General features: G+C 42.7%; 1 protein-coding gene across 2 annotated transcripts; it reads left to right on the forward strand.

Annotated features, from left to right (window-relative positions):
- FAM168B (family with sequence similarity 168 member B) lies at nt 1–24,516 on the forward strand. 2 transcript variants are annotated; one of them, XM_064720572.1, is made up of 7 exons: nt 1–162; nt 6,458–6,538; nt 10,435–10,518; nt 15,527–15,669; nt 16,566–16,743; nt 18,193–18,322; nt 19,606–24,516. In XM_064720572.1, the coding sequence occupies exons 2-6, from the start codon at nt 6,469–6,471 to the stop codon at nt 18,303–18,305; spliced, it is 588 nt and encodes a 195-aa protein (XP_064576642.1). In that variant the 5' UTR covers nt 1–162; nt 6,458–6,468; the 3' UTR covers nt 18,306–18,322; nt 19,606–24,516. The 2 variants fall into 2 exon arrangements, with proteins under 2 accessions (XP_064576642.1, XP_064576643.1); XM_064720573.1 differs by lacking the exon at nt 1–162 and adding an exon at nt 472–591.
- Nucleotides 24,517–25,844: the final 1,328 nt, after the last annotated feature.

Here is a 25,844-nt window from a genome sequence, read left to right on the forward strand (position 1 = left end):
CGGTGCGGCCGGCGCGGAGCGGCCGCCCCCTCCCGTCCCGTCCCGTGCCCGCGGGGCCGCGCACGCTCCCACGTACGCACGCACGCACGCAGGCGCGGGCACCCGCACGCACGGCCGAGCCAGCGCCCGCCGCGCCGCCCGCACGCAGCGCCGCCGCTCACGGTGAGTGCGGGCCCGGGAACGGGGGGGACGCGGGCGGCCGCGCCGGGCCCGCCCCGCTGCGCCAGCCCGGGACAGCCGCGGCCCGCCCGGCCGAGGGGTGCCGCCTCCGGCCGGAACAGGTACCTGCGCAGGGCCCGCGGCCTCCCCGGCCCTCTCGGGGCACGGCGGGGCCGGGAGCTGGCGGCAGCGCGGCATCGTCCGGCTGCGAACTCGGTGCGGGCGGAGCGCGGCGTCGTGAGGGCTCCGGCCCGGGGCTGCGGCTGCGTGAGGGAGCCGTGCGGGGGCCGTGTGTGCCCGGCTCGGGGAGCCGCAGGCACCGATCCCCGCTCGGCCCTCGGCGGAAAGGGAGGCGGTACTAACGGGGCTGTTCTGCAGCGTTCGGAGCCGTAGGAACAGCGGGCCAATGGTGAAATCGGTGCTGTGAGAAAGGTAAAAGTCAGGGCTCGATGAGGGCAGCCAGCCAGCTCTCAGGGCAGATCTGGTGTTTGTGCACGGCTGTGGAAATCAGGAGGAAGAAAACACATGTGCTGCAGAGCAGTGCGCAGTGTGTCTCACGGTGTTTGCATTATCTGGGGGGTTCTACGTTCATTTCTCTGAAACTTGGTGTGTTCTTGAATGGCCGTGTGCGTGTTCCCTCCTGCGAGCAGACTTTCTGTCTGCTCTGATGCGATTTTGCTGCAAGATGTGTAATTGTCAGTGTCATAAAAGTTCCAGGCTGGTGGAATTCAGCCTTTCCTGCGCGTTTGGGGCGGTAATTACACATTTAACTCTGAGGTTGGAACGGAGGAGGGCTCGGGAGGCTTTGGAAATTCTGTGTCCGTTGTGGTTTGTGACAGCTTCGTGTTATTTCAGAAAGTAATAGGGAATAAATTGAAAATTAATGTAATGAAAAAATGCTTTCTAGGATTTGAGGAAGAAGCAGAGCTCTGGGCTTAAATACAAGTTCTAAATACAATTCCTTCATGTAGTGAAGCTGTACTCTTCCAATTTGATATTTTTTCTGTTTCTCATAGTTGATGAACTTCCCTAAATTTGGCTTCTGTGATTCTTACAGTGAGGACTTGGTGATTTGAGGACCTGTTTGAGATGAGAATACCCACAAATTCAAAGTTATACAGGAGATGCAGGGATTGGAGCTGGCAACTTCTATCCCCTTGTGCCATAGCAACAACAGAAATTGTGGACTTTGAGAAATATTCTGCAGTTTGTTTAACGTTTCCATAAGTTAGAAGGGTTTTTTTTTGAAGAAAGGAAGGTTTTGATAATGTTCTGTGGTATTTTGGAGACCAGAGCAATGCCACAATGTAGAAATGAAGTTGGATCACAAGCAGGATCTTTGTGTTATGTTTTCTGTATGGGTTTTGTTTGTGTGAATGACATAGAACTGTAGAGTCTTTCACATCTGGTCATGTTGTCTCCATCCTTACTGCCACTGAGCGCTAGTGTTGGTGTTAATGCAGGTGTATTTAAATAGGGAAAAGCCCTAACAAACCCTGGGTAGATCAGGCTTGCAGGTGAGAGCTGTATTCACCAGAAAGGATTGAAAAGCCTAAACTGCTCCATTCCTGCTCTAGCCTTAGGAGAAAAGAAGGCATGCACACCAAACTTAGTGCTTGGAGCTGTCTTATTCTTCCTCTGTGACAGCATCTTGTAACTCAAGCAGGGGAGGAAGGCTGCATGGGAATGAGAGTTCCAGCTTTGTGTTTTACTCTGTGTGAGAGCTTTGTGCAGAGTTGTTAGCTGTCCTTTTCTAGGCTGTGGTTCTGCATCCTCAGTCTGTGCTGTCCCTGTCCAGCCCTGCTCCCTTCGGTCTTGGCCATCTGGGGGTGTGTCTCAGTTCTCTCAACCAGCAATCCTTCATCCAGAATCCTGGCAGGCAGCTTATCTGTTATCTGGTGAGGGTCCCGGTGCAGGGACTGCCTGCCAGCTCTGTGGGCACCGATTCCAGCTGCCTGAACCCCTGGGCTGCCCAGGACAGGCTTCTCCTCCTCCCTGGGACAATCCAGGGACTGCTTCTGAGGTCTTTGAATGGAAGGAATTAAGCACTACCTGCCTGTACCAGAACAGCATGGGTGCCTTGTCTTGGTCTTTATAGCATGAGCTATATGAGCTTTTAACTATTTCTGAGAAAAGTACCTGCTTTTGGCCTTGGATTTCCCTCTTTGGTGGCTGAAGGTTTAACAGAACACAGTGTAACTGAGACTTTAATTGTCAGTTGCTTGAAGAGCTGAAGTGTCATGAACTATTTTCTTTGTTACTTAGCAGTGGAAATGACTTCTTTTACATTACCAGGCGCTTATGTCTTTCACTTGTATTATGCTTTGACTGGAAGTCAAACGGGTAAAATGTAGAGTGTTATTAAGATGGTAAGTAACTTAGCAAGTGCAAATTGGGTCATTTGTACAATTTCATGGCAAATGGCTTTCTGAAAGTGTTCCAGAATGGATCCATGTTAAACCCTACAGTGCTTTGGTGTGTGTGAGTCTGCCTAAGATCCTAGAAGGAAAGCATTACTGGGCCACAGTAGTGTGCTTTAGCCAAGGTGTTTGGAGATTCCTCCCCAACTCTTGTGGTGGAATTGCCATCAAAAGAGCATTAAATTGCATTTGGTAGATCTTACTCTGGTAGTGTGAAAATCAGAAGGAACAAAATACATCTTTTGCAAAGGGATGTGCAGTTTGTGTCACAGTGTTTGCATTGATCTGTGGGTTCTTACATTCACCTCTGTGAGAGGCTTTTTCAAAGCAGAGTTTCCTAGAAGCATGCTTGTCCTGGGTGTAGCAGAAAAAGCTGTGTGCAAGACAGATCCAACTGGGAGTGCTAGAGCTTCAGCACTAGCAGGGGCTGCCCTTTGTACTCAGCTCCCCAAAACCTGGCTGTGAGAGGAGGGTGGTTGTCCTGGTATCTGCACCAAGGTGAGATCTCACAGGCCTGCTGAGAGCTGGGTTTAAGTGCCTGGCTGTAGCCAGAGTGAAAGGTGAAGATTTGCACTCCCAGCATCCTTGGGCACTCCTTAATCAGAGCACCTTTAATAAGTGTGATTGCCTTCATTTCAGCTGAAAGAGTAATGCATATACAGTTAGCTCTGTGCAATTTATATACAGATGATGCTCTGTAGACACTGATTTGCATATTCATTAACATGAGAATGCTTTGGAGGGAATGCCAACAAAGCAGTTGAAAGACACGAATTCTTTGGGCTCCCTTTATACCGATCCTCCCTGGTGTTTGATGTGGACTTGGAGCATTCCAGGGAAGTGGACTGCAAGGTTCCACATCCCAGTGTAACAGATGCCCTTCCAAGTCAAATTATGGTGCGAGTGGGATGATTGCAACCACTGGGTAATACTACATAATTATACTTACACATGTTGGGTCCTTCAGAGAAGACCTGAAGATAATTATTTTTAATTAGAAGTGGTCTGACATTCTGTCTGCATTACAGACTGTGAGCACTCTGTGTAGGCTGGTGGCTCTGACTTGTCTGTCAGTGGTGAAAGTACATCCCTGTCCCACCAAAGCTGAATTAATTTGTGTGTGTGGAGTTGGAAGCATGGATTCATTTGCAGTGGGAGTGAACAGCTTGAGGCTACCAGTGTTATAGGGGGTTCCCCCCCTTACTTAGGTGGAGTTCCTGTCTGTCAGTCTGTACTTCCTTTGAGATCAGGTCTGTGTTGTGACATTTTCTATCCATTTCCTCCTCCTCTTCATTTTTGTGTGGCTCCTCTTTAAGCCATCTCCCATAGTCTGTGTGCATGTGTTGCTCTGCAGTCCTTGTCTACTGATATTTCTAATAGTTGGGATTTTTTTGTGTATTTAGCCTAAATATTCACAGGAGGCCCTTGCTGGTTTTCCACCTGGCAGTTCTTTTTGTTCACTGCCATTCAGAATGGTGAGAAGGTTCCAGAGTCTTTTCTCCTAATTGCTGTGGGGACTGCAAGGAGGAGCAGCACATTTGTGGGATATGAGGGTGTGGGAGAGCACTGTGTTATTTGAGTGGAAAGGTTTCTCCATCTCCTTAAGGCTTTAACCCCATAGCTGGGAAATGCTGAAACCAAAGTGAAGCTTGAGCCCCTAAGGAATTGGTAAATTTACAGACAAAATCAACATTGAAAGAGGAGCAGAAATGCACATGAGAAGAAAGTGCAGGGAGATATAAAGGGAACAGACTGAAAGTTTTCAAGTGAGAGTTGTACTTGAGGGAGAAGGATACACTGAAGAAAGCAGGGGAGAAAAGAGCAGCCTTGCTAAAAGAAAATGCTGGTCCAGCAAAATACACCTGTTGATTATGGCCCAGAGTTAATGCTGCTAAAACTCCACAGGACTTCAGTGGAATATAGCACTATAAGCACTTTTTTTATTCTTGAAGTATGGCTTGCTGTAGAACGTTTTCAAAGAGATTTGTTTCAAATGGCTCTAGGTGTGGGTCAGGTGATTCAAACATGCTGCTCTGGGGAGCTTTGTGTGATGTAAATGGCAGCTTGTTTGCTTTGTAGCTCAGTGGATTCTGTTTTCTTGATGTGTAATCACATGAATCCGAATGAAAAAGGCAGTTCTGTGTAAGTTAGTATTGTTGGAAAGTGAGAGGAGGAAGCCCATGAAACTGATGAATCTTCTAATTATCTTATATTGACTTGGAGTGTTTTGTGAAACCTGGTTATGAACTTGCTGACAGCACTTTCTGATCCTCATTTTGCACAAATGGCAGTTTTATATCTGTTGTGTACCAGGTGCTGCTAATTCTCTTGGCATAGAGCTGGTTTTAGTGCTCCTTTAAAAAGCAAACTATTTATGCTTTATAGAGTCACTTACCCTGGGTTTATCAGTGCAGCTATACTGATAAACTGCACTTGGATTCCTGCCATAACATATCCTGTAACCAAGGTAGTGCATGTGTAATTAAACTTCCTTGTTTCGTAAATTTTATTTACAAAATTTCCTTCAACTGTGTTTAACTGCTTAACACCCATGTGGTTTAAGTAAGATGTAGAAGAAGTTGTTCAAATGTCAGCTCTTAGCAGTTAATAAGAAAGTCTGGTTTCATAGAGTGCCTTTGTGTCTTTGGTGCTTGCAGGAAGAATTACTGAATGTCTGAGCTGGAAGGGACACACAGGGACAATCAGGCCAGCTCCTGGCCCGAGGATTCCACCATGTCCTGAGAGCATTGGCCAGACATTCCTTGAACTGTGTGAGGCCTGTGCTGTAAGCACTGCCCTGGGGAGCCTGTTCAGTGCCCAGCACCCTGTGGAGAAGAGCCTTTTTCAAATACCCAGTGTAAACCTCTCCTGTGAAAATGTGTGTGTGGAAACCTATAGATCTATGTACATGAAAACCTCTCCTGGGAGATCTGTATATATGCAGACAATCAGATGATTGAAGATACTGAGCTTTAATATGAAGAATTTTTTTCTAAAATACTGGAATAGTGGTTGTGAACAGTATTCCTGTATGAGGCGCTTAGAAGCATCTTCAATGCAATTTTATTTTCATTGTTGTTTGCATACAGAGTTCTTTTTAAAAAGGGATTTGGTTTTATTCCTGTGGGTGATGCTGTCTGTAGGAGCCTGGGTTTTGTGTGAGTGCATCATTCAGAAATGACTGGACAGGACTGTGGGCTTGTCATAGGCTCTGAGGAACTTGGCAGGAAGTAAACAAAGAGCTGTGGGCTGGTTCTGAATGCACAGAGCCTTTTGCCACTTGCTGCTGTAGCAGTGGGATGGATGTTTGATGGTGAAGGTCTGGAATCCAGGCTCCAAGTGCCAGTAAGAACAGACCGTGAGTGTTTATTTGCATCCCTTGGCTAGAGGCTTCAGGAGAGGACTGGGAAGAAAGCAAGGGTGGTGGATGGCAGAGAGATGCTGAATGATTGATAAATGGTAGAGAGGAGCTGAGTGACTGACACATGGCAGGGAGGAGCTGAGTGACTGACACATGGCAGGAGGAGAGGAGCCCAGCACAGGAGAGCCCCTGCAGTGGGTTTGGAGCTGCACACCACGGGGGAGCTCTGGGCTATGGAAATATTTTGAAAGCGTGCTCCACAACAGGGAATGTTTCATTCCTGAGACATTCTCTGGCTGACTGAGGGTTAGGATGCTTTGAAACTTCTTCCTGCAGTCTTCCCTGCCTGTAGCTACAGTTCTAATGTTGAGAAGTGGTGGAATTGCTGCTTTTTCATTTGTCACATTTTCTTCCAATGCGTTTCCTTGTTTCCAGTTTCATGTTGATTGTTGCAATTTCAAGCTTTCCCTATACTTAAGTAAATTCTGTTTTTCTTTTTCTTTATTTCCTGATTCAGTTACTGAAATCATGAATCCTGTGTATAGCCCTGGATCTTCTGGGGTTCCCTATGCAAATGCCAAAGGAATTGGTTATCCAGGTAAGCAGCTCTGTTTTCTGATGAGTTTTGGTTACACTGCTCTTTGCTCGTGGTCAAGAAGAAACAGTCACCTATGAATGCCTTCATGTAAATCTGTTTTGGGATTGGGATGAGGTTGCTTTTAAATTTAAAAAGTGACATTAAAAGAATGATGTTATTTCTTCTGTTATATTTCTAACTTCAGTATCTCTTCCAATGCAGCTTATTTTAGGAGTTCTAATAATTACGCCCTGCAAGAAGGGGAGGCAATCTATTTCTGCTGCCAGTTGACTGGCACTGTTAACCTTTTTATCCTCTAATTCTTGTTCATGCTGTCTGTTCTCTCACTGCCCAAAGCATGGCATCAAAGGTGGCACCAAGAAAATGGCCAAAAATGTTTTTGAAATGGAAATGCATTGAATTTATTGTTTTATCTGCTTCTCATTGACTTACAGTTTTTCATTAGGTTTCCCCCATCGCCTAATGTATGTGCAAGGAGGCTTCATTTCTGATGTCTCTATAGTCTAAAAGTTGGATGAGGCAAGATTAGATTTGGACAGAACTCTCCAGGAAGGCTGAAGAGAAGCCTGGGTGCCTCTGGGAGACATTTCAAGCAGCATGTCTTGATGCTGCCTTTTTTCTGTTATCTCTGACAGAAGGGAATTTCCATCCTGGGAGAGGCTGCAGGGTCTTTTCTGCTCTTTCATAAGAAGTCAAACTTCTTTAGCTTTTACAGGGAGGCAGTTTTATGATTTAGTTGGTGTCTGTGTGGGGAGGCAGAAATTATTCTGTGCTGCTACTGTTTATATTCTTGGTAGCTGTACTATATTTTCTTACTGGTATTTACCATTCTTAAATCTGTTTTTCACCTTGGGTAATGCACTAAAATTCGTTTTCCTGTTCTGCTTTTCTCTGTTCCTCCTTCTAAACAGTGGTGCATGAATGAATTCTGCTTATTGGCTTGATTGTCTCAAAAACAGTTTAATTTTTTTTTTTTCTTTTCATGATCCTCTAACTAGTGTACCTTCCTCGATTTCTACAGTATTTCTAAGGGAAACACCAAATGTGTTTAAATGTTTTTAGGTCTGTTGAGTGACTGGAATGGTGCAGTAATAAATTATAAAGCTGACACTATGTAACCATGAGTCCTGCAGGATGGTTTTACTCTCTGAGTTATAAAGGCTGTAGTAATCTTTTAATAAGGCAAGCAGCAGAGGCTTACTAATTAATATAATGTATGGAACAGTAATTTCTGTATTTATAATGGATTGCTTTTTCCAGCCTTTCCTTTGCTTTAGATAAAGATTATGGATTATTGTGGATTATTTGAATATAACTTCATATCTTTAGCTCTGTTCATTTTCTAAACTCAGATTTGTATTAGCCAGGTTGAGATTTGTACTTATAAAGTATCTACATATTGCATTGAGGCTTTTCTCTATACTAAACTAAGTTGTACCGTAATTTATTTAGGACAAAATACTATTGTAAATTCATAAATAGCAGTTTAAACAACATTACAATCTCTAATCTTTTATTACTTTTATCTACTATTATATATACTAGGCTATATTTTTAATTATGTAAGTACTTTGCTTGCCATTCTGCATAACTAAAATATCTGGAATTGAATTGGAATTGTTGCAGAAGCGCCTTAAATGTCTTGCTACAGGGTGGTTACTTAGAATTCTCCCTTGCAGCAGTTGCTTGGTCAGTTCATGCAATGTTGACCCCTAAATTCAGCTTAGTCACTGATGTGTTACTCCCTTAGATAGTTTGCTGAGTGCCTGGTCCAGCCTTTAAGATTGTGGGATAAATACCAAGCACATTCTCTAAAATGAAAAGTAGAATTGCATTTTAGGATTTTTTTTAAATGTTGCATGACTAACTCCCTCTTCTTTTATTCTCCTAAATGGAAAGCTGCAGATTCTCCACTCCAAATCATTGCATTTACATGGGGTGCATGGTGATAGAAAGTGAGGAACACAGCAGTAGGTGGAATGCATTACTGAAAGGCAATGTGTTTCTAAAGCTGTTGCATATTTAATAACTGTGTATATTATACTACACCTATTTTAGGCTGTTGGGTAGTTTTGCAGCAGCAAGAAATCAATATTCAAATGTTCTCATATGGATGGAAGTTCCTTGTAGAAGCTAAAACTGCTGCTTGTTGTAGTTACATTTTCCATAAATGACCTGTTTCTTGTGTAGCTCAGTGCAGCTTAAGCTGTGAACAAAGAAAGAAAGGACTGCAAATGTTTCCCACACACACTGTTGCAGATGTGTAGTGTGTTCGAATAAGGTTAAGTTGTACCAAAGCTTTGCACCAGGACCCTGGGAATTTGAAAACTGAGGAGCTGTTTGCACTCTGAAAAGTTGTTACGACTTGGAGATGTTATTTTTAACTTTGATTTTTAAGCCTAAGGCTTTTCTTAGTCTTCTTCATGCTGACCACCTCATAGCAGTGCCAAGTGTGTCACTTGATATGTTTACAGAGTGCTTTACAAAACTGGGCTAGCATATATAGTCCTGAGCTGAGTAATTCTTATTGTTGGGAGTAATTGCTGAGGACTCTGGGATTCACAGTGAAATAAAAACCCTTCAAATCTCAACAGCAGTTTAAAACTAAGCTCTGAGTGTGACAGTGGGTATGCAAATACTAATTGCCTTTTATCTGAAGGAGCTGAAATCTTTATAAGTAGAGAGCAGAATGTGGTAGGAACTCCATCTTTCTGAATACAGACATTACTTGGCTTTACAGATTTGAATAATGTAAATAGGTTCTTGGGAAAACTAATAGCTATGATTAATTCAGAAATTTCACTTAATCTGAACAAGCTTTGTGTCTTTCAGGAAACAAGCTTTTGCTAATGCTGTGTTGTGCCTTGCACTGCAGTAGATCAGTGTTCTGTGGTGCAGAAGTGTTTCACTGTCATTTTGGCAGTACCTCTGTGAATCACAGTTACTGCTGTCACAGTGTGTGTCTGAAACTGGGGAGCTTCTTTAATACTCAGTGTAGTAGCAAATATGTGTCAAATTCAGCAAGCAATTTGGGCTGCTGCTGCTTTGTACTTTCTACTTGAGATACCTCTGATCTGGGAGTCAGAGTTACTCTCACTTCTAGGGATTTATTTCTGTGAAAAAGTGCATTCAGATAAATACTGTATGTGATACCTTTTGAGAGCTACCTAAAAACAGAAGGCAGACTGTTAAGGGAATAAAAAGTTACATTTATTTAATGGCCATAAGGTACCCAGGGTATTGAGGGCAGACAAAGCTCCCCAGGGGCTACACCCAAAAATGGACCATGGCTCACAGGTTTCACACTTTTGTAAGTTTGGGCCATTTGCATATTGGGGGTTCATCCTCCAATTCCAGCTTCAGGTAATGAAGCCATGTACCTCAAGTTTGCTCCCCCAACTCACTTTTGTTTCCATCTCTCAGGCCTGAGGCAGTGAGGTGTCCTTGATTGCCGGGCCTGGAGAGGAATTGTTGTTCCCAAAATGGGAAGACAGCATCTAATACTCTATATGGAGTTTAGAGTTGGAAAGTAAAGAATTGCAGGATTACAAATACATGAAAAACACAAAAGCTAAAATCTTAAGGTATTATTTGTATGTCACACTAGGGGGAGGAGTGCAGGACAGCTACACAAAACTTGGTTTTGCAACTTAAGAGTTACTTGGCCACCAGAGATGGCTGGAAGAGGGGTGTAAGAGAGAATGGACTTGTGAAACCATAGCTCTTCTCTTCACTTAGCATTCATCTTCAGGGGGCTTGGCAGAGGAGGATTGCAATGTTTTATTAGAGGAGGTGTGATTGAAGGCTGTTTGCTTGCCTCAGTTAAAGCATGTGCAGTGAGAGCTTGGAGAGTAAAGTCAGCCTGGAAGGTAACTGTGCTGTGTTCTCTCTCCCAGCTGGCTTCCCCATGGGCTATGCAGCGGCTGCTCCTGCCTATTCCCCCAACATGTATCCTGGAGCAAATCCCACCTTCCAAACAGGTATGTGAACTGGGGGCTCAGCAGGGACCTGGCCTTTGCAAGGGGTTAGGGGCAAGAAGGAGGAAAAGCTGTAGGGGCTCACAACAGCACTTGTACTGGTGGATAAGTTTTATATTGCCTTGAACATGACTCATGAGGAATCATCTGATAAATTAAAAATATTATAATCTCAAGTCATACTGCATGCACCTTTCAAGAAGGGAACAGCTGAGGTTTTAGCTGTTTTTTCTGTATTTCCAGATGATCCTTGAGGTTTGCATTGCATTTCTCTTCACTGCTTCTTTCATGGCTCTGCTTGCTTTGCATCCTTCTGGTCATTTCCAGATTCCTGTTTTTTCTTCTCTCTGTTACCCTCAAAACTTTTCTATTTTATCCCTTCCCTAAATTGTATCTTTCCAAGTTCAGCTTCTCTCTGCCCTTAGGATTGTCTTGCACAAGCTGATGGTTGCTGGGTGAAGCTGATTCACTCTTGTGGATGCAGGGCAAGGACTCAGGTTACTGCACTGTCATGGGTGTCATTTAAGGAAGGGAATGGGATGAGCCATCCCAGGGGGACTGGGAAAACAGACAAGAGCAAGGCACTCACCAAAGTTGTTTTTTTTTTTTTTTGTGTAGTTCTGCTTTCACTGGTAAAACATGATTTTAATGTGCTAATCCTCAAAACAGAAGCTGGTAGTGTTTAATTTCCACTTTAATTTTCCAGCAGAAACATTCTGAGACAACAGTGTTCTCCCTATGGGTATTTTGTATAGGAAGGAATTCCTTGCATTGCTTTGGTAATGCAGAGCTGGCCATCCTCAGAACTCTTCCACTTCCATGTATCATGCCAGTTCTCCAGAGCTACATGTGGCTCATAACCAAATTTGTCCCTGAATGCCTTTGTATAATTTCTGGCAGTAGGAAAGGATGCTGCTTGAAATTGGGAATCTTATGCTGTGGGAGCTTGCTTGGTATTGAAGTTCAGTTTGTAATGGATGGACTTCATTAACTACCAGGAGACTCTTGAGGGTGTGGCAGCAATTACTGAGACAAAACACTCATGTAAAATGTTTGCCTGCAGAACCTGTTAAAAGTGTGTAGCTTTCCTTGAAACTGTGTGGGATTCTGTTGGTACAACCTCTGTCACTGTTCAGTTTGCTGCTTAGAGGCAGAGTGAGTGCAGACTCACACTTTGTCTTGTCTTTGGCCTTGAATTTAAAGTAAGGAGGCACATTAATGTTAGAGATTGCAGAAACTAAAAGAAATCAGTCCCATGGCTGGGTATTGCCACTGTGCCAGTCTCATATCTGGGATGCCAGCGTGCACCTGCACTGGGTTGCTCCAGACCTCACCCTGAGAGCCAAGTTCAAGGGAGAGCAGTTCCCATCAGGGGGATCCCCTAGCTCAGGTGGCAGAGCCCCATGTGGGCTTTGATTATTGGCTTTATTTCTGTCAGGCCTCTCAGTTTCCCTGCCTTCTGTGCTGCCCTGCATGTGTCCTGCAGCTGAGCTGAGCAGGAGCTGTAGGCTTTGATCCTGGCAGCAGGTAACTGAAGGTAGTACAGTCTTAGTACAGGCTGCAGTTTGCACATCCTGCTGCAGGAAGCTGCATGAAATCAATTTAACAAATCATGGGAATTCTGGCAAAGATTCTGGACCTGTTAGACTTAGTCATGTTGTAATATTAGTTTGCATTGATTAATCTTGGAATATATCTCATGCTATATACCAAAGTCAAAGAAAGAACCTTTTCACTCCTAAGAAAAATACATAAAGATGCATAAAAATCACATTCTGTCATTGTATGTCATTAATTTTTTAAAAACTAGTACTGTTGGTCTTTATTGCTGTTGAATAGGAAGTACACTTTTATTTCAGAGCTAAGAATAGCTTTCATTTTTAGCTGCTCTTCAAGCTGTGAACAAAAGTTCAAAATGTGCAGACCTCTAATTCAGGCAGATAACAACTTGGAGTACTTTGTCCTAACAGTTGGGATGTTTTTATATCTTTTTTAACCTTTCTGATGTAACAGCTTGTTTGTAGAATCAAAGCTTTTGTAAATTCATACTACACAGCAGTATTGGAATGTGCTGTGCCACTGCTGTTACAAAAGGGGGCTTTTTACAGGTAACTGTCTTAAATTACTGTGGTTTTGACTTCTCCTGTCATTTACTGTTAAGGTCTTTGTTCCGTATTATGGAGAAGAAAAAATGAATGCAATGGCAGAATACCTCTTGTGCAGATTTACCACTTTGCAAGAATGAAAGAGAAATTGCCTGTGCAGCTGCATCAGTGGGTTTTTAGAATGAAAGTGGGCTTCACTGAGGACATGGTTGCAGTGATTCTTCATGTTCAGCATTTTGTAGCTGGGGTTTTCACCACAAATAGCTCTCCATACTAATAGAAGTCACTTCCTCAGCGTGCTGGATCTGTGAAATACTTAGGATCTCAGAGTAAGTGCTATGGTACAGCTTTTTTAAAGGTAAAAATTCTATTGAAAAGAAACAGTCAACCTATTTCTTTGTTAGCTAAGCAACTTTTAGTTTGAAGGGTGTCATGAAATTGCAAAGAAGCCCAGACTTCTTTAAGAAGAATGAAGGTCATGTGTCATCATGCTATTTGCACAGACTGATTTTTGACAGCACAAATGCCACAAATTCTCTCTCTGTACAACTTCAGATCTGTTCTCTGTATTGAAGTCAGCCCATTCCAGGCAGTTTTTAAAATCAACCTGATCTCTACTCTGATACTCTTATTTTTTCTATAATTACCAAGTGTCTGTTCTTTCATGCACTGCCCTGGTACTAATTTATTCAATTCCAACTAATTACAAATAGAACCTGTGGATCTTGTGTCTCCCAGTGTGACAGACCTGCATGAAATACCAAGGTCTTTTCACAGCAGCACAGGCAGGGCCTTGATGCTTTTTCCAGATCAGGTCATGCCTGCTGTGTGCCACCCTGAATGTTAAAGCTGGTGGGTGCTGCTGCTGAGGTGTTCATATTCCCACCGTGGCCATGGAATAAACCTGAGAGTGTAGCATGCAGAAACATTATGTATATTATAGAAAAAACATATATATAAACATTATATATAGATATATATCAGTATATCAGTCTCCTCCATGCCTCTTCAAGCCCCTTTTCTGACACCTTGTCTGATGAGGGCTGGAGAAATTAAGGAAAAGCAGTCTTTGGGCAGTATGAACCAGCAGTTGCCAGTTATCCCTCTGAAAATTCCACAGTTTCAAACATTTACAAAGGCAGGCTGATTTTGGGGGGCCTGTAATAGGAATGCCAGCCACATTCTGATGGCATCCCAAGTCTTACTGTAGTATAAAACCAATTCTTAAGTGATGTTTAAGGACATGTCTACGTATATAATACTGAAAAAGATGATTTAAGGATCTTAGTGCCTTCCAGGTTGAATTTGCAGCTGCACTGAACTTTGCAGTGTTTGTGTTTTAAAGGTACAGCATTTCATGTTTATTTTAGCCAGTTCAGAAAATGCCAGAAAACAAATAGAAATAAAGGTAAGTTGAAGTAGAGGTTGCAGATTTTGTCTCTGTTCTCTGAAAATCCATCATGAGGTTTTTAGATGATTCTGGCTTTTGAAATTCTTACTCTTGTGCTGTATCATCCCCTACAGCAGGTTAGTTGACTGCTGCTGTGTTTTGCCAGTGTGATTTGGGGTGTGTGGAGAATTGACTGACACATGTGCCAAGTCCCCCTGTGCAGAGGTGCTGCCTAATATGCCGCATCCTGGTATTTATGTGTTATTATGAAAATGTGCTTTTTGCCCTGTATCCATAGGTGCAAGTACACAGTTACCTTTTCATGCTTAGTTGACACAGCCAAATACTATTTCCAGACTGTTTCCAGTATTAGGCAAGTGATAGACCTTGTGCTTGGATATTGGGACTAAACGAAGTGTGCTGTTACATTTTGGTTAAATGGTTTGCTCTGTCTCACTCCCCCAAAATGTACAGTTTATTCCAGGCCTGTGATCCTCCCCTGCAGTACCATGGGTCTGTAATTCCATTGGCCCAAGGCCTATTCTGCACCCACTTTGAATCTCCCTGTTAGGCTGTGGGGGGAGACCACAGATTCTCTCCTGGCCCTTTTCCCCCCAGGCTCTCCCTCTCTCCCCCTCCTTCCCCTTCTCTCTCAGAAGCCCTGCTGCTCCTGGGGGTGGGACCCCCAAAAAACCCTCAGCTAATCAGCACCCTCAGAAGCTGTGTGGAGTCTCCTGGCCTGCCTGCTGCTACCAGTGAACCCCCAGCTTAGGGGCCCCCAGGGATCCCTCAAACCAACAGCTACAATGAAGTACTCCCATGTGAGTACTTCAAGAAATTCCTCTGACTGCCCTGGAGGACATAAGACCCTGACAGGGGGCTCAGAGACCTTGGCACAAAGCCCAAGACCCCTGTGCCTTTCACCTTGACCCATGGAAAAAATTACCAACCTTATATGAGGATTTACAAGCCATGAAAGTTTAAGTAGAATGATAGTGAATTTATCACAGGGTGAAAAATAGATATTTAGAGGTTTTTAGAATGGGGGTTCAGGAGACAACATGGAGGAATCTGGGCATGTTCGATCTTTCTCCTTCTTCTTCTTCTTCTTGACCTCCATCTTCTGCTGTGATGATGGCACTTTTAGGTTGGTTTAGAGTAGAAGCTGTCTAACATAGATGACAGGTATTGGGAAGTTATGGTAAATAATGTAGTTTTTAGTATAAAAAGACAACACCACCTCTGAGGTGGGCAGTGTGCCTCTGTCTGACCTGCCAGACAGATCTCAGCAGGTCAGAGAAAGAATGTTCTAGATAAGAAACAATAAACAACCTTGAGAATGAGAACAAGGAATCCTGACTCCTCCTTCATCTGCCAGGCTGGGAAAAGAAGCCTGTGCATATCTCAGAGTCACTCTGAGCAGCAGACACTCTGAGAGCCATGAGGCGTATGGAGCTGGGGAGTATGAAAATGATTGCAGCATGCTCTGTGTGACTGCAGGTTTCCTGTGTTGCAGGTTACACGCCAGGCACCCCGTACAAGGTGTCCTGTTCACCCACCAGTGGGGCAGTGCCGCCCTACTCATCCTCCCCCAACCCCTACCAGACTGCTGTGTACCCAGTCCGAAGTGCCTACCCCCAGCAGAACCCATATGCACAGGTACGTGGGCAGAGCACACAGTGCCCCTGGGGCACCTCTGTGTCCCTGTCATCTCTGGGGAACTCTGAATTTTTCATCTCATTCATTTCTTTGTGCATTGGGACAACATTTAGCTGCCTGCTGGAAGAATTCTTAACACAATGATTTAGTGTGTCTGCATTTTTACATCCTCTCTTGCCTGACAGTTACTCAGCACTTACTGTAATGTGTTCACTCTTTGAAGTGACACTAAATTCAGCAGTTAATCAGAACCTGCTGGATCCTATAACTACCAGTATCCTGGTTTTTTGTTTGTAAAATTTGTCATCATTTTTGTTATGAAGTTTCTGTTGTAATTTCACAGATTTACCAAGTCTCATGCTGGGGAAGCTGTTGAGAACTATTACAAAGGATAGAATTAAGACACTTCAGTAAATATGATATTTTTGGGAAAAGTTGGCCTTCTTTGTTTAGTGGGAACTCACCTGGCATATAAAGAGGATTACTAAGCATGTAACAAGTTTTATTCAGTCTGCTTAGTGTACTTGGATTTGCCAAAAACATTGGATTCTTTTACTAAAAGCAACTGAACAAAAAGTTGTGAAATAATGAAAAGTTCTGTTATGGATTAATATATGACAGGGATCAAAAGGAAGGGAATGAATGATGCATGAGTCCTTATGGTAGAACTACTAAGGTCCCTACTTCACTTGTTATCCTAAATGCCTTAAAAAGGGATAAAATGTTAAATTGCAAGTGAAACAATTTTAATAGCTACAATAAATGTTTCATCTTCTGTTCTGTAAATTCGTTGCATTTAGAGTAATACTTCTATTTTATGATACATTTGTGAAAGAAGCTATCATTTATCTGCAGATACACTGTAATTACTTCATGCACTGTTTTTTCTCCAACAGCAAGGCACTTACTACACACAGCCTTTGTATGCAGCACCACCCCACGTAATCCACCACACCACAGTCGTGCAGCCCAATGGAATGCCAGCAACCATGTACCCTGCTCCGATCCCGCCGCCCCGAGGGAACGGGGTCACCATGGGCATGGTGGCTGGGACCACCATGGCAATGTCAGCAGGTGGGTGCCCTCACACCGAGGGCTTCTCAGTGCAGTTCTCCTTTGAGCCTGGGGGAGCACAGCTACATGGCAAAATGGGATGCCACAGGTGCACTTGACAAAATCATACAAATGTCGGTACAGAAGGAATTGTGCAGGTGTGTGTCTTCACAGAATCACAGAATGACCAGGTGGGAGGAGACCTTCGAGATCATAGAGTCCAACCCAGCCCCAACAGCTCAACTCACCCCTGGCACCCAGTGCCACATCCAGGCTTTGTTAAACACACCCAGGGATGGGGACTCCACCACCTCCCTGGGCAGCCATTCCAGAACTTTATCACTCTTTCTGTGAAAAGCTTTTTCCCAATATCCAGCCTGCATGTCCCTTGGCACAGCTTGAGGCTGTGTGCACTTCTGAGTGAGTCCAGCTGAGTCAGATTTGTTCTTGTTCAGCAGTACCCACTGCCTCTAAGGATGGAGGTGCCACATCCTCTTTCCAGAGTTAGTATTATGGGACAGCAGTTTTTCTTCATGTCTGTATGGAATATCACTTACTCTTACACCCTTTGTTTCTCCTTATACCAGTATCAAGAGTGTGACTTTGTCTTCCCACTGCGTTTCTCTGTGCCAATTTGAAATCAGCAGCCTCTCAGAGCTGAGGAAAATACCATGTTCTGAGCTCACCCTTCATATCACAAACCTTCCTTGTCTTGAGATACAACACTTCGTGTGTTTGTACTGCCTGCAGGTCCTCTGTGTCATGGGAGATGGTTGGGGATGTCACCTTCCCATTGCCACAGTCTTTTGGTGGTAGTGTTTTGGAGAGAATGGTGTTTAATCAATAGTTCAATGTCATCTCTGAGTGTTTGCTGAGGGGATGTCATGCTTTGTTACTCCCTGGGTAACTCACAAAGAAAACTCCACATTCACTCAAGAGATGCTAATTTAAAAATCTAATAAACAGGAGCCATAAGTTTGTTTTGAGATTCTGGTTTGTATCCTGTCAAAGTTACAATTTAATTTGAGAAACTTCAAAACTAGAGAAGTTAGGTGTCACTAACAGAGCTTCATTAGTGCGGAAGAAGCCTATCTGTAATAATGCAAACAAGAATTAATTTATTCTGATTTATCAGTCAAGTTATCTCTACCATCAAATATTCTTAATGGCATGTTAAGCCTGCTGTGGGAAGAGTTGCTAATGTTGCAGGGTTTCTGCTAGAGCTATTTTTGAGTATTGAATATCTTTGTATGCATGAGCCTAAACATCCACTGGGCTACAATGGCCCTCTGGCATAAAGGTTTGAAGAAGACTAGGCCTGGAATGCAAAACAATTCTGGTAATTTTGAAGATGAGTAAGTTGTAATTGTCTTTAAAAGTACTGCGATTTTACTCCCCTCTCCTTTTTTTTTTTTTTTTCTCTCTCTAGTAGAATTTTTGCTTACTGAGAAACTGTTCTCTTCATTCCAGGTACTTTGTTGACAACTCATTCCCCAACTCCAGTAGCCCCTCATCCAGTCACTATGCCCACGTATCGGGCTCCAGGAACACCAACCTATAGTTATGTGCCCCCACAGTGGTGATCATCCTGGCAGTCAGTGTAAGTTGCATTGAAAGCTGTTAAACTTTCTTAAAAACAACAGCATTTCAGGTTCTCTGGGGGACATTTTGCAATGGGGGGTGCTTCTGCAGTATTCTAATTGAGCTGGAATACTCAAAAATCATGCTGGGGTTTCTTGAGTGGTCTGTGTTTTCACAAGTCATGAATAATTTTCATGATGCGTGATTGTCAAATGTGAAAGAATGAGCCTTAAGTTGACCTTATTAAAATACATATGGAATTTAACATATTCAGTAACTTGGAATAATTGGTAATTGTTCAATTCAGCAGTACTGTGATTCCTAAATTGAATGTATTTAACTGTGTGATTGGCTAAATATGTAGGCAAGGTGTTTTGCCTTGCTCAGAGGGTGAATATTTGTCAGAAGCTGCTGAAACCATGAGATGATTAGAGATAACCTTGAGATAATTTCATATACTCACTGTGTTTCACATAAGTATCAGTTAATACTTCATGCACTCAGCATGGAAAAAGCTTTTTTAGTGTGAACCAAAATTTAGATAGTGGGTTTCAAGAAAAAGAGTTTAATTTTGAAATCTGCTATGAAGTGGGATGGATTTTGGAGGTGTAATCTGTGTCAAACTGACACAAGGACTAATGTTTTTGTGATACCCACTTCATTTCTAGTTTGTTTGGTTATTTTTAGCATAAGTTGAAAACAGCTTTATTTGAATTAGTGACTTGTCAGACCAATTGAACTTGAAATTTTCACTTTTAGTCCATTTAGTTTATGACAAAAGTGAACTTTGTTTTAACTTTTTCTGGATTTCTGTTTCAGCAGTTAGAAGTGCAGAGTTCTGAGATTGCGGGTGACAATTTCCTTTGAGTTAGTAATATAGCAGCCATGTCTCATTTTGCTGTGATGGTACTCAGCTGTCTGCAGATCTGAAATGCTTCTCACTCATGAAGTATTTCAGCCAAGAGTCTCACACCACCCAAGTACAAGAAATGAAAATTATGCTGCTAATAAACTCATGACTGCTGGTAATTAAATTTAGCACAAAACACGTTCTTAATATTCCATCTTCTACCTTAAAAACAATGGTGGTGCTGACAGAAAGCTGGACTGGACATAACCAGAGCAAGTCCATGTAGTGTGTTTTTATCTCAAAATGTGGCAGGATAACTGCTAGGCAATGTTATTTAAATTTGGCATTTGTTGGTGTATGTGGTGCATGCAATGTTAGTGTGCTCTGCCACACTCAAATGGAATTTCACCTAATTGAGAGTATTTCCCACTCTTTTCCCCCTCTTAATGTAGGTTTAAAGATGGGAGATATGCAATCAAGAAATTGAGGTTTAAAAGTTGGTGCTGAAGCCCTCATGCCTCCAACCAGGACTTTCCTTCTGAATGCTTTCAACACTTGGCTAAACACTACTAATTCCTGATCACTGAAGATTTTCCAGTGCTGCATATCTTACATCTTGGAACTCCAGCAGTTAGTCTTAAAGCAAATCCTGTTTTGTGGACTGTCTTGCAATTTTTTAGCTAATTATAATGATAAAAAGGGAGTATAAATTTATTCTGATCCATATCTAGTTGAATGCATGTTAAAACACAAAAACAAAGCTTGCTCAATCTACCTGCAGTGACTGATGCAAAAACCATCGTATGCAAATCCAAAGGAACCGAGAAGTATTTTACAACTTGTATCACTAATGCACTGTTGTAATGTATGCAGGGTCTGACAAGGTAGAATCATGGAAGTGAGTTTCTTTCTAGAATGCCATAACATACATTAGATGAGTGCTTCAGCCTGTTTCAGGTTGATGGAGTTGCCAGTTTCAAAGGGGCATATTTTTGTTTTAGTGATGTGTTCTTTTCAAATTCAGCTAATAAATTGGAGTGACTGGAAAATGAGTCAGACAAGCTGTAGACATCCCGCACACCATTAGTTTACTTCATACCTTTTCATTTTCATTGTATGGAATCAGTGTTATACAGATGCTCTTAAGGATCAGAATTAAATGACAGAGGTAATGCTGTGTGTGCCAGTAAATAAGGCATACTTCCTTGAGGCAAAACTGGCTCTTAGGAATAGTAGGAGGTGGTATCACCTGCAGAATGAATAGCATGTCCTGGGGAGATTTCTATCCAGTGCTATCTTTCAGATAATGCAAGATGTGTCAAAGTGAGACTGCCACACAGACTGATAGAAAAACTCTTCCTTTTAGTTCTCAGTTGAGCAAATTCGTGCTGTTTTTTCTAAAGAATGTTGTAGTCAGTTGAAAACATATGTGCAGTTGATCCAGCTTGCTTTCCAGAAACTTAAGAGGTGCAAGGGCTTTCTGCAACAGAGTTCAGCTGCATGTTATTCTGAGGAAAGCTTGTGTGCCTGATGAGTATGTTAAAGGGGAACAAATCATTTTAACACAATTTCCTTATTATCTACTTGCAGTATGGACTATGGATACTGTGTAGTAGGGCTGCCAGAATATAGAGGGTTTAAATAGCAGTTTCATTTTGGGTTTTTTTCATGAAAATATTTGTAATTGAAGTAGGAGCCATTTGTTGGTTACAGCCTTTTGATGTGTTTTCTTAGTATTTTCTTTTTTTTTTTTTTTTACTTCCTAAATTGCACTTGGAAGCACGTAAAATAAGACTCGACTGCAGATTAGCATTTCATTGCAATGAGTCATTTGTGATATTCTTTCTTGCAACTTCAATTTTTAAAGTACCTCAAAGCAAATGCTGTGGGGATAAAGGGCTAGCCTTGGAACCCATTTGTATACCAAAATTGTTATGGGAGAGATTTTAAATTTTTAAATTTGAATATTGCGCATTAAAACCGAGGTTCTTCTTAAACCTGCTTGATTTACAATTCCAGAAAGATGCAATTTTTTTTTATACATTCTGCCTGCAATAAATTATGCAGTAAATGGATATAAAATGTTGTTCCCTTTTAAGCATTTACACAGAGGTATATCAGGCTGTCTTGTTCTCGTAGGTTAACTTCCATTCAGAATTAAATTTTTTGAAGTTGTGTATCTTAGTTATGCTTTGTTTTGGGGTGTTCTGCTCCTGTACAGGTTTGGCAGCTGATTTGCGGTAGCATCAGTGCTGATTTAGTGCTGCCATCCCAGTACTCTGCCCTGGTGAGAGGCTTGTGTACCTTCATACCCAATTGGTGGTTAGAGCCTTCAGTAACTTTATTTTTTACAGTAAGCACTCTCTGTATTTTGTACCCTTTTTTTTTTTTTTAAATAAAGTTTAGGTTTATTTTGCATGAATCACTGTCAGTGGATGGCCCCCTTATTTCTAATGCCTTGAACATAACGATGTTGTTGGAATAAGTACTTTCAACTTTACTCATGAGCACTTACTGCAGCTTAGGGATTTCCATATGTTTTTATATGGAGCAGAAAATGATCCAAGACAACCTTAGTTGAATGTGTACTGCTTTGTTCAGTGTGTGTAACAATTCCATGTGTGTGTTAGATTTGCAGCTGTGATCAGTCAGGTGTGGCAGAGCACAGTGAGCACCAACGCAGGGCGCTCGTCCCGAGCAGGAGCTGAGGGCTGGAGCAGAGCTGTGCTCTGTGGGGAGGAGCTGTGAGGGTCAGGCTGGAAGTTTTGCTGTCTCCTGTCTCATCATCATGAATAAAGTCATAGGAGAGAACTTCCGTGAATGCTGCAATAGAGAATAGTCAAGGAATTAATATAACTTCCTATAGATTTGCTCTAACTTCAGATTCCTCAGTGTCAGCTTGGAACTGGGCTCCGTGTAGTATTCCATAACACTTAGGCAGTCTCACTTACTTGAGCACTTTTTTTTCTGAGTTGCATTATGGGATTCATCCAGGAGGGAGAGAGTGTACCTTTTCCAAAGGTACTGCACCTTCCAGTCCTGAGCGATTCTGATCCTACTGGGAGGCTGGAGCTTGTCTCCAGGAGTTCTTCTGAAAAGTAACCAAAAGCACAGTGCAGGGGGATGGGGGAATATGTGTATATATAACTATCTCAATGGTATTTTGTTGCAAATAGTAGAAAGCATGGATATAAAACTGCAGTGGGGGAAACTGTACATCATTAAATAGGCGTTTACACAGCGAGGGTCTTACGAAACATTCTCTCCTGCTTTTTATATAACATTCCCTATTTAGAATTCCTTTATAAATGAAAACGCAGTATGTGTTTGCACTAAAGCTCCTCAGCAAATTAAAAGAGCTGGTGCAGTAGAGACATTTCAGATCAAGCTTCTCTTTAAAAAAGAAAACTTTTATGGCAGCTTTATATAATTAAAAAAAAAAAAGTACTACTATAAACCTGGAACTGAAAATAACTGTTGCAGCAATAACTAAGAGAAGTCCAAGAATTTTTTTTAATTCAAATTTCAAGTGTTGCGTCTAGATAAAGTATTTTTTAAAAACCAAGGTATTCCCTATGTCAGTAACAGCTGATGAAAATGTCTTTTAAATGTAGCAGCAGCGAAAGAAAAATGGCTAATAATTGGCACCAAAACCACATAGCCCTATCAGTGTGGTGGTGGTTTACTAAACACTGGGAAGGAAAAGAGACGACCTACTGCTAGATGTTGCTTATGCTTGTTGTAACCCTCTCCTGTTAGGAGTTTCTAGGAGACATGCAGGATTGCTGCTCAAGAAAGCTTCATTTTGAGTGTACTATGCAAGTTAAATGCTTAGATGCAGCTGTAGGTGAAAAAGTCCTTTATTTCCATTGAAGTTCTTCCTTGTATCGCTCCATCCACTGATAAAGCTAACCAAACAACAAGCAAACCACCACCCATCAGTAGCAGGGTGTCTGGCTGGTGTCAGGAGAGCTGATGGTTCAGAGCTGTGCCCCAGGGCACTCAGCATGGGCTGCTCTCCTGCAGGGTCCTGCCTTCACTGCTCCTTGGCCAGCAGGGCGAGAGCATGGACTTGGAACCACTCCCCAGTGCTTCAGCACAGTGCTCCACACTGCTCATGTGGGTCAGCACATCAGCCTGACACCACCACCTAACTCTAGGCTCAAACCAGGGGTGGGACCTGTGTTACCACACTCCTGTGTGTGTGAGACCTCCCATCTTAGGAAGGTGAGCAATAGTGATGCTGCAGCTGGAGGTGTGGCACAGAGCCTGTGGCTGTGCCTGCTCCATGGCTGCCTGGGCTGTGTTTGTGCAGTGCTCCTCAGGACACGGCCCCAGCCTGTGTCAGTCCAGCTTCCTCAGCCCTGGGAGGCAGCCTTTGGGAGGGCTGTAAAAGACATGGCCATTTCAGCTCACTCACCCTGTTCTCATTAACAAGTGTCAGCTTCCAATCCTGTGTTTGTCAGCTCGAGGCTTCCTGCAGAGCCCCTCACACAGGAGGTGAGATGCCCCAGCTCCTGGCAGGAGCACTGCAGCAGGGTGGGCAGCTGGAACAGGGCTGGCCCAGAGCTGAGCTGCTTCCCCTCTGCTGGGAGGGCTCTGGGCACTCTGCAGCCTCTGCCCAGCAAGGTGTGCTGTAGGCACCAGGGAGGGAAGAGGAACAGTGGGGACAAGAAACCTTTTCTTGTGCAGGTTGCTTAGAACACTGAAACATCTGAATTTCACTCGTAGTAAAGGGTCCATTTGTGACTTTTACATCTGGACAATTTATGGGCCCTGAAGTTTCAACATCAAGAAAATGAACATGACTTTTCTAAACCGATTGTGACTTTTGGGCACTTAGCAGGCAAACTGGGAAAGCTTTTTTAGCTGGCTGCTGTACAGACTTGTTTTAAGTAGAAGGGATTTGTTAGTGGGTTTTTTTAATTGTAATGCTATTATTGGCTGCCCTCCTGTCCTAAGATCTAAAAAAGTGAGTGCATGCAATGGAAGTACAAGAGGCCCCAGTAATAGTTCTCCATGTTTGTTATGAAATAGACACAGGTTTCCTTTTTATGACTTTTTTTAAAACTGTCTTAGGAACAGTTGTATTGGTACTTTTTTTTTTAAGTTTAGGTCAATGTTGTCTTCCAGAATAAGTTTTAAGGCATCACTCACTCCTGCATTGAACTATCGCATCAACACAAAGAGTGGAGATTCCATTCTGAGCCAGTTCAATTGTGAAAATTCATACTTTTTTATTTTTTATGCAATTCAATGAGTAGATGAGCTCAAGTTTAAATTCTTAAAAGCACGTTTATTGTAACAAGAATTGTTATGTATTAATACTTCAGTTTTCAATAAAGATTGACTTGTGTTGCTTATTGTGGTTTCTTTCCTACTGTCTTTGGTGACATCCTTCCAGAAAACATTCTGTGCTGGAGAACAGTATGGTGCATTTAAACTCTTCAAGCTGATGGAATCTGGTGATTGATAGAAGCAAAGCAAAATGTTGAAATGGGATGAGTGCCTTTACTCAGTAAGGTTTTCTGATTCCTAACAGAACACAATGGCAAAGCTCCCCAGTGGGGAATAAAGCTGCCCTAAGTTGTCCTGTCTGAGAGTGTGGTAAAGATGTTCAGCCCTGCCTTGTTCCCTTTTGAGACATTTCTGGGGTTTGAGAGGTTTTATTTTATAGCTTAAAACAAAGGAAATGGAACAGATGTAAAATTTGACAATACTTGAGCATTTGCTTCATACCAAAGCCACGCTGTTTGATTGGAGAGGCGACAGCCCTGAGCAGAAAGCTGTTAGAAATCAGTGTCTTGAGTGTTCCCCAGAAGGAAAGGAGCTGAGTAGGTGTGAAGTGTGGGTAATTATCCTATTTCTTTAGTGTGTGGGTGGTTGTAAAGCTCCGGGGGAACAACTAAGCTGCTTGAACTAACTGGCTATTTTCATTTATTGTAGGTCTCCAAAAATAACAATAACTTACCTGATAACCTCCTGGAAAAAAGCAGCACATGTGGAAGAGGAAGGTGCAACGTGACTGCATCAATCTGCAGGAATAGTGTTTCATTGTCAGGATTATTGCTACAGGTAGATTTTAAGTAGTTGAGCTTCTAAAATTGTAGCTGAGCATAAGGGATGCCATGGACAGATTTTTTTTTTTTCAGTATGTTTTTCCTCAAGCTGATTGTTGGTCAGTTATCCTGGGATTGCTTTCATGTCACAGGTAGGTAGGTTTGGGAGTTTTTTGCAGAGCACTGCAGCTGATGAAAATTCATAATCCTCCACCAGTGGGTTGCTGAAATCTGGGATGCTATAAAGGGAAAAGCTGTTCTTCAGAATGGTGCTGATCACTCCCAGGCTAGAAGGGTTCTGATCTAGCTGTTCTCCTGGGAGTCTGCTGCTCTGAAACCTGACCTTGTACTGGATTCAGCGCCTGCAAGGACGTGGTGCTGAGCACTTCAGTCCCTGGTGGTTCTAAATGTATCCATGGAACTGCCAAAATGGTGGGTCAGTAATGGTTTGACTTCTCCCTCTTGCCAGATGGATTTTGCAGTGACAGTGTAATTAATGTGTGTTACCCTCCCCTCAGTGACAGGTGGCTCCATGTGCTGTGGAGATAAGAACTCCCTCATTTAGGGCAGCTCTGAACACCTGAGAACAACCAGAGCCCCCTCCAGTGCTCAGGCAGTGATTGGTAGAAATC

This window comes from Zonotrichia leucophrys, chromosome 9 (assembly GCF_028769735.1).
Source record: "Zonotrichia leucophrys gambelii isolate GWCS_2022_RI chromosome 9, RI_Zleu_2.0, whole genome shotgun sequence".
Lineage (NCBI taxonomy): Eukaryota > Metazoa > Chordata > Aves > Passeriformes > Passerellidae > Zonotrichia > Zonotrichia leucophrys.

Coding starts and splice junctions, on each gene's coding strand:
- FAM168B (XM_064720572.1), top strand. CDS start 6,469: ATGAATCCTGTGTATAGCCCTGGATCTTCTGGGGTTCCCTATGCAAAT. Junction 6,539..10,434: donor CAAAGGAATTGGTTATCCAG/GTAAGCAGCTCT, acceptor TCTCTCTCCCAG/CTGGCTTCCCCATGGGCTAT. Junction 16,744..18,192: donor CACCATGGCAATGTCAGCAG/GTGGGTGCCCTC, acceptor TCTTCATTCCAG/GTACTTTGTTGACAACTCAT.